Source organism: Labrus bergylta, chromosome 9 (assembly GCF_963930695.1).
Source record: "Labrus bergylta chromosome 9, fLabBer1.1, whole genome shotgun sequence".
NCBI lineage: Eukaryota > Metazoa > Chordata > Actinopteri > Labriformes > Labridae > Labrus > Labrus bergylta.
Genome location: NC_089203.1, coordinates 28347360 through 28356369, shown reverse-complemented (window position 1 = coordinate 28356369; position 9010 = coordinate 28347360). Strand labels below are relative to the sequence as shown.

The 9010-nt window shown below is 42.6% G+C and overlaps 1 protein-coding gene across 10 annotated transcripts in view; it reads left to right on the top strand.

The window, feature by feature from the left end:
- The first annotated feature begins 1399 nt into the window (after nucleotides 1-1399).
- Nucleotides 1400-9010, top strand: part of rapgef2b (Rap guanine nucleotide exchange factor 2b) — a 127067-nt gene continuing 119456 nt past the window's right edge. For all 10 annotated transcript variants that reach the window (XR_010666918.1, XR_010666916.1, XR_010666914.1 and 7 more), the window contains exon 1: nucleotides 1400-2130. Coding sequence is in view for 2 of the 10 variants with exons in the window: in XM_065959002.1 (XP_065815074.1) it covers nucleotides 2062-2130 (69 nt within the window). In the remaining 8 variants the exon portion in view is untranslated. The remainder of the gene's footprint in view (nucleotides 2131-9010) is intronic.

Genomic DNA, 9010 nt, shown 5'->3' with positions numbered 1-9010 from the left:
TCCACTTTGTGGTTTGCTCACTTTTTTGCCTGCCGCATCAGGTAGATGAAGTCAGCCCTATCTACACGGGTGCAGCTATTATTATCTATTAAGTTAGTTAGTGTTCACCCCATGTACAGAGGCTATAGACCTCCGAGGGTGTCACCGTGTTCGAATCCGACTTATAGCTCCTTTCCCATATTTAATTCCCCACTCTCTCTCTCCTTCATTTCTCACTCTATCCACTGTTCTATCTCTAAAGGCATAAAAAATAAACCTTAAAAAACCCCACAACCAAACAGAAATGGCCCGTTGTGCATGAGGAGTTATTTCACTTTTGGTACTTTAGAGCGCTGGTGGGGAAGTGTTTATTGCGTGCGCCCCATGTACGGAGGCTGTGGTCCTCCAAGCGGGCGGCCCGGGTTCAAATCTGACCTGTGGCTACTTTCCCGCATGTCATTCCACACTCTCTCTCTCTCTCTACCTGATTTCCGACTCTACCCACTGTGCTGCCTCTCAAATAAAGCCCCAAAAATACATCTTTAAGTAGGCTTTATGTTTTAGTGCTTTTGTTCAAATAAGATTTTAAATGAAAGTTGGCAACATGGTGATTTTTCTACTTCTTTTAACACATAGCCCATCACTCTGATGTATCAGCCAACACCTGCAGTACCTAATGATGTCACTAGATGGACTCAAAGCTTTACTTTGCCACATGGCAACTTCCCCCCTTCCCTAATTCTCCCACTTTTTTTTGTCCAATGGACTCGCCCATGAGCCGCCCCTAGTGACTGTATCGCTGTCAAGTCACACATGCGCAATAGCAGCTGGACCGGAAGTCCAGTTAATGTTCCCATCAAAGTAATTTAGCCTATCAAAACTGACGAAATTAAAAGGGTTAATTAAGACAATAAAGCAGGGGAGTCATTTAATTGAAAATACCCAGAAGATTAGATATGTAAACGAATGATAATGAATCGTATACAAATATGAAGTCAGGTCATGGTGACTGGCAGGTGTGGTCATTTTAAAATGCTCACTGGTCCTTAAGCTTAATTAGATATTTTCGAGGTGTCAGACAGCTGCATTCATATGTGAAAAAAAAATAAAATAAAGAAAAGTCGCCTCTTTGTGTATCGACAACACGCCCTTTTTTTTCCTGTCCCATTTTGCATACAGTTAGTCTTTGATGGTAGCGTATTACAACAGGGGGTCGTAGTTACAGACAGATTGTCACATCAGAGGCAATAACAGTTTTAAGGATAAATTGCCGCAGACCCCTCCTTTCCTTCTTCCATTGTCTTCTTTGTCGTTCCACTACCGCTCCGTTTTATTTTGAAAAAAAAACCTATCCCGGAAGTGCAGCCCCGATAACTCCGGGTAGCTTGACCTGTGCCGTGTCAGTCACCATGGTGGCACACAACAGAGCACAGCGGCGTCGGACCTGTCTCCACTTTTAGACACAGTAAAACACAAAATGTTCATATAGCGGGGGATCCTGGGAGTGTTTTGGTGTCTTGCTCTCATTATGGACGTCGGGTTGTTGCTGCTGACGGGATAATAACCATTTGTGCTTACTTCTTTTTGTTTTTCTTTTGAGGATCCTGTATGGGGATATCTTTTTTTTTTTTTTTTTTTTTTTTCGTCGCTTGCAGATTTGCTGGAGACACAAGAAGGGAATGGCTGGCTTGCATGAAAGGACATTTTAACAACTCGAGTAGACAAGTGTGAGCCGAGCTTTGCACGGAAAAGTTTCACTACATCTCAGAGAGAGAGAGAGAGAGAGAGAGAGAGAGACACGGACACCCCCCACCCCTCCCTCCCTCCCACCCCCGAGAGGAGAGACTTGCTCGGCTTGTCTGGCTCCAGTCGTGGCCTGGCTCCGGGCACTCCCAAGCTTATCCGCCTAGCATCGGAGCTCAGGCGACGAGACTAAAGCGAAGACAGCAGCAGGAGGAGGAGGAGGAGGAGGAGGAGGAGGAGGAGGAAGGCTTTTTTTTGTGTGTGTTTCTATCATCGGCTCTGGATGCATTTTTTTTAAAAAGGGAAAAAGGCATTCAGTTATCCTGCAAGACAAAAACAATGGCGTCTTATGTGGATAACAGCTTTCGGCAGGCTGTGATGATGAACCCGGCTGAAAGGACGCAACAGGTCAGGAGAGAGAAAAGAAATCCCTTTAATGATCTGCTGCTCGTGTCTTTGTTTCAAAGTGATTGTTTCCGCTTCTGTTTGCGACATTTGCATTGCAACATACTGAAAACTGCAACAGTGTTTATGCAACTGTTGCCATCATGCAGCCCCTTTAGGTCCCAGTGTTACATCCCGCTAAGCCCCCCCCCCCCCCCCCCTATCAGCACAGATAATCAAGGCTACTTAACATAACAGGAGCTGCAGCCTTGGTGGGAGACTAACCTTAAAGATAGCGTCACTATGGGGCCTCTTGTTGCACTAATGTCTTTTCTGGACGTTTTTTCCCCTTTTTGCAAAAAAACCCAAAACAAAACCGACTTTTGCATCTAGAAATAAAACAACGAGGTGTTTAGATCAGGAGGCTACTGGTGCTGCTAGTCCTTACCTAGCTAAATGCTAATAAGCTAAGATCTTTGGTTTACTCTTTATTAGTGCTGCCACATTTCTTTTAAACATCTGCACTTTGTCATTCATGTTTCTTGTAATGTTTTAATATTTCTAACTCTTTTTGGATGTTTTCTAAAAGGTGGAAATCACACCCAAGAGTTTATTGACATTCTTTGGACGTGATATCTGCAAACCTGCAGGGATCAGATTCTAATTTGATTCAGATGATGATTTCAAGATGTTTTTGTTTCAGACATTTGAACGCTTAACATCTTAATCTTTCATATCAGTTTGCATTTCTTAGACACGGTGATGCAGAGGAAGATGTTGATGCTGTTTCTAACAGTCCTTCAACACTGAGTTTTGGATCATTGCATATCTATCTACTCGTATCTATACCCTGAACACTTTCTGTGAGGATGGACAGACTTTTGTCCTCATGTTGGCTGCAGCTGATGGAAAATCTTCCTCTTTTTGTAGCTCAGTGAACAACTCAGTATTATTCAGTTCAATTTCATCTGTAAAGACACTTCTTTATTTACCGTGACGTCGAGCTCGCTGCAGAAAATCAGGGACACAAATAAAAGCGAGTAGAAAATAAAAAAAATCTGCTAAAAAGAAAACAGTCATATATCTAGAAAACAGCTCCAAATTCATGCACAGCGGTCCGTTACTACGGCCTTAAAGGCTGCATATGCGGTCTTAATTTTTTAAAATTTCTTGTATGACATTCCAGGACTCGGGAGCGTCGAAATGAAAAAGCTTTCCGAGATCCTTAAGTACCAACCAATCACTGGAACGAGTGACTACCTGCAGCAGCAGGACGCTTTGGAGAGCTGCTGGTTCATCTTCTGAACATGCAAATGAGCTCTGAGCTGTAGTCCCTTTAAAAGCCACGCACATGCATGGCTTTAGACGTTAGCAGCTATGCTAGTATGCAGATACACACACACACACACACACACACACACACACACACACACACACACACACACACACACACACACACACACAATAAATCCATTTAGACTGTGAAGATGGTTTTTCATGATCATTTCATTGGAGCTCTGGTTCCACTGCAAATGGACTCTGCTTCACACACACACACACACACACACACACACACACACACACACACACACACACACACACACACACACACACACAACGGACAATCAATAAGACCACCATTTAAAACCAGGGAGGTTAGAGTTAGTGGCACAGCCTTTCAGCTCGTCCATCTGACATTAAGGGAACAGCCCTGGTGTCATCGACTGCTTGTTAGCTGCAGCAGGCTCTTAGTCTTCACGGCTTCATGCAGGCTGTAATTTGTGCGAGTGACAGATGCCATCGTGGTTATGGAAACAAGGAAAAAAGAGTCGGATGCAGAATCGGCTTCTTGGCATCAGTCGCAGTGACTCACTGGATTTGGACATTAGAAGTTATAGTGTACAGGCTTCTACAACTTCTTATTATTTTTTATCACTGGATGAATTGGCAGTCGGGGTCTTTAGCTGCTTTACTCGTGAATTGGAAATCCAAAAAACGTATAAGGCTACGGCAACGTTTTCTTCTTTTCTCAGAACATGTTTGCCAATTTAATTTCTCTGATGGTTGGTTTATCCACATTTGTTCTGCTCTATTTCTAACATTTGATACAGTTCTCATACATAAACTCAAATTGCTTGTACGTTATCCAGCTGTGGTGGATGTTTATTTTATTCCAATAAGACCGGAGGTGATCTTGGTAGGAAAATAATGACTGCTTATTTAAAACAAAGATAATCAGAAGATATGTTATTTCAATGCTCGCTGTTGATTTTGTCGTTGAGTTTTGTTTAAAGCGTGCAGGCTCTCTAACACCTGTGATATAACCTGTCTCATCCTGCTGCTCCATCCCACCAAGGAATTTACATCAGCAGTGTCATATTAACGTCTGAATACTTTCCAGCCCTGACAAGAAAATATGAGGGGAGGGGGGGGGGATTAAGCTTCAGGCATTTCTGAGCTGGAAAAATATTCAGATTAAAAAGATACCTAGCCGTGCTTAAAATATATCCCAATATAGAAGATTTAGAAAGTCTGGCATGTCTGCGGTCCTTCAACACTCTGGAGCCTCGTCAGTATTAGAGCTGGGCGATATGACCTCAAATCAACATCACCATGAATTGAACATTTGACCTCCTCGATTACGATTAATCAACGATTATTTAGGTTTAGTTTTTTGTCCTCATAGTTCACTGACGAGGTCTCTACTGTAAATATGTGTTAACTATTAAAGCTGGGATCTGTTTTCTAATGAAAGAGTTCATATCTGATGAACTGTTTTGAGGTTATTTATTGAATATTTTAAACTGAAATCAAAACATCGCTTGAAATGAAAATGACACATTTTAGTTTTAAAATAGAAATTAACTTCTTTCAAACAGCAGAAAATAGATAACTTGCATTTCTTGCAAACAGTTTTTCCCCAGTGTTTAAGTTTAAATTATTTTTGTTCCCTTAAGACAAAATGTGTCCAACCGACGGACATGTCGCAGATTGGACGTGCCGTCATGTGACTCTGGAAATAATCGACATGGGCAAGATTACGTCTGTCAGATGTTTCTGGATGTTGGTGTGGATTCATTTTCGAGCCCTAGTCAGAATGCAAACATTTTTTTGAGGAGGTCTTTGCATTGAGGAGAAATGGACGGAGATCAGAAGTGGCACAAAACAAACGACTAAATCATACGATTCACTGTGAGTCAGTCAGAGGTGAAAGTGTGATGTCTCAACAGGATGTGGAAGTGTCTGGAAACACTAATTCTATGTCATTTTGCGGCTGCATCACTGAGGAATTCACACCTTTCTTTTTTTTCTACTAGAAAAACAGTCTGAGGTTATTCTGCAAAAACAACAGATCACCTTTGACGTGAACCTTGATGGTTTGATTGAATATCAGGTGAATGTGTTGCCCCTCTCTTTGCTTTTCAATAGCAGCACCTTTTTGCCTGTGTTCTAAGCGGCCGTGCTCGCTGACACTGTTTATCCTAATGGTGTTGGCAGCGTCTCTCTGTCAGGATTAGCTAACGGTTACAGGGATCTGTCTCTATAGCTCAAGACTGACCACAGCGGGATTTGACCCTGAGCCTCACCCCCGTTGTCACATGGCAGGTTAAATAAGTGACCACTTGACAGCTAGTGTTCACAGCCGCTTTGTTGGCTATGCGTGGGGACTGTAACTGGAAGTGCAGAGGAGACAGTGTGATGGGGAAGAAAGCAGAATGGAGGATGACACTTCTTTTTTTCTTCTGCAGAGCAAAGCTGCACATTTTCCCCCTGGTGATGTGAATTAAGATAACATGACAAGTCTGATTTCTAATTTCATGTCCAAATTGAATATGCACTGAAGGGAGAATAACATCTCTTTTGTTGAAACAGAACTCCTCAATTTCTGTGCCGTATCAACAGCACCATGTTGTGTTGTTGCAGTTAGTTAAACGTTTGCAGGGTTTTAATTGGTCGTGTTAGTTATAAGATTGCTTCTCAGATAATTAAGCGACACATCCCATCAAATTTCAGCCGCTCATTTAGGCTCTGTTTGACGGTAATCCTAAAGGATGATGTATAGAAGTAAGAAAGGGTTCATCATGGGGTGTTCTCTTAAAATAGCTGCTCCTCCTCTGTCTTGCCTGAGGGCTTATCTTTTTTTAACTTTCTGCACGGACGTCTGCAGGAGGAGAGACTGTACCAGGACGGACACGTTATCAGATTTATGGACAGTGACAGCAAGCCCGCCTCTGCAGCACGACGCTACTGTGGGCTTATTTAAAGATATCATGCAGCAATATAAGAATCCATAGGTAGATAAAAGTTTAACATGACATTGATCAACGGTTTGGCAGGTGAAGAAAGCGAGGCAGCACAGAATCCATTTAACAAATACACTGGTATTAAATGATGGTGGTTTGCTTCCTTTTCTCCTTTCTTTTAGTTTGAAAAAAAGCACCTGAGCTTTGACTATGAGAAGAAATCCATACGGTCTTATTCCAGTCCATTTGATTGTCTAAAACAATCTGCGTCCCGTTGCATGTTTCATTATCTCTCATGAAGCTCGTCTTTGTGTGCTTCTGAAAGTGGCATCTAATGATGTTAATGTTTGTTTGTCAGGTCACAAGAGGAAGGGGGGGGGGGGGGGCTGGTCTATCTTTAGCCATCCATACCATGCTTTGTACTCTTTGAACTCTTGGGATGTATCTTCTCCCATCAAGATGTAGATTCTTATGATTTATTTCACATGTTGTGGGTCAGCTCAGGTTACCCACAGAAATGTTCAAAAACAAAGTGGATTTTTCCGAATACGTCCCCTTTAAAAGTTGTAGTGACTAGAGAAGCTTTAGTGAACTCCATGTGAGCCTCAGTCTACAAAAACATTCTCTGACTTGGATCGATGCTTCTGTGTGGATTGAGATTTGCTTGTTTACTCCAAATTGAATATCATTAATTTGACGCACAAAGGCGATGAACTTAAAGCTTTGAAGCAGCGTCCAAACGTTCATCTCGTCATTTAACTGCAGACAGTGAAGAGGCCAAACGTAAGAAACTCAAGACTGCCTCACTTAATCAGCAATTAACAAGAAGAAGAAAAAACCCTGACCCTGAAGTCTTGGAGGAGCAGACACTGCAGACACTGTCCCTGCTGCAGAGATGAATGTTTCTGCTTCAGCTGGTTTGTTGATCTGCAGCAGGTAGCCTGACTCACCACTCACATCCACGCTGCTGTTTGGCTGCAGGTGGCAAAAAAACGAAAGGCCACAAACACAAACAGTCCCCGGCCGCCGTGACCCCGTTTTCACAGCCACATAGCTGGAGGGACAAAGCTGCCTACTTTACATTGTTTCCTCATCTTCTGGAGCGGCACAGGATGAAGAGAACCAGGTGATATCTTGACCTCCTTGACTTATAGCGTGCAGCAAACTGAATCTTAAGTCCCAGGGCCTTTTTAGCCGGTCATTACTCAAACTCACATTAAAACAGCAACGAGCTTACCTGTTTAGCTAAAACAGCAAATATTCAGAAAAGGAAACGACCCTTTTTGTCTGCAACAACCATAACATGATAGAAACATACATAAATGGAAGGGGTCAGGAGTCACAGACCCAGTAAAGACAGATTTTTTATTTTATTTTTTATATAATTCAAAGAAAACAGCGTTTATTTTCAACTTCACTGTTGAGTAGATCAGACCTGCTGTTAGTTAACACTACAGGAAATACAACGACAGCTTATCAGCGGCACAGAGACATGAGTAATGCAAGACTTAAAGGTAAACTCCCTCACGCTGTCTAACTTGCCCGCAGTACAAATAGGAAGACAAACAGCCGGTTAAAATGTATTTTTGTGAGTTATTCACAGACCTTCACATGGAGACGACCCATAAAGAGTTCATATTTCAACTTGTAGAAGTTCTGTTAATGCACAGTTTTAGTCATGGCTAGCTGAGGACTATAAAAGTTCATTATTTATTTGTCTTCTCTGCCGATCTACCGGTCTGATCGGTGGCAAAAATCTGTGATCCGACCTGAACCCTGAGCTTTGTGATCCGTTGCACCAATACTATTTTCAAAGCCGTATTTTCAGTCCTAAATCATCAACTTGACATATAAACCAGAGGAGGAAACTGTTTCAACAGATTATGATTGACGAGCACAAAGCTGCCCCCCGTCTCTTAGACTGCTGCCCGCTTGAAGCAGCAGGAAGAGGAAGAGCATCGGGAAGCTTTTTGACATATAAGCCGGAAAAAAGGGGCATCCTCCCTTCCCCCTGGAAAGCTGTTTTTATGTCATGAACCTGGCTGTTGTTTTCTGACTGCCTTCCTATTTTTGTCAGCCCCGACAGACGCACGCGAACAACTATTTAAAACCTACCAGTCAGCTGCTTCAGACAGCGGCTCTGACTGTGACTGGAAGTCCTTGTAATTGGTCTCATTATCTTTCCCCTGGCAACGCAGCATCTTCTGATTCTCCAAAAGAAACTCCCAATCCATTCTGTACATTTTAGCCACTGCTGCTTGTATTGGTGTTGGTGATGTCACATGTTATTCTCGTGCTGGAAGCGGAGGAGCTGCGGTGGTTACACACGGCTCGGTCGCTCGCTCACAGTGACGCATTCATCCTAAGTTTAAGTACAGGGGGAAGTTTCCCGGAAGAGAAGGAAGAAACAAGCGTTCAAAACCCCACGCAGACGACCAGCGCAGGTCCTGATTGGCTTATTTGGATGATGCTTTTTTAATTCAACATCAACCTTTATTTCATGACACAGTGATGTCTATAAAGCAGAGCGCTGCCTGCTCGTCAGTGGACCAATAAGACGTATTGATTTCTACATTAAGAATATGGACACTTTAGTGTTACGACTGCAGAGGGAGCATGACATGATGATGAGGTCTTCAATCATAAGCATAAGGTCTTTT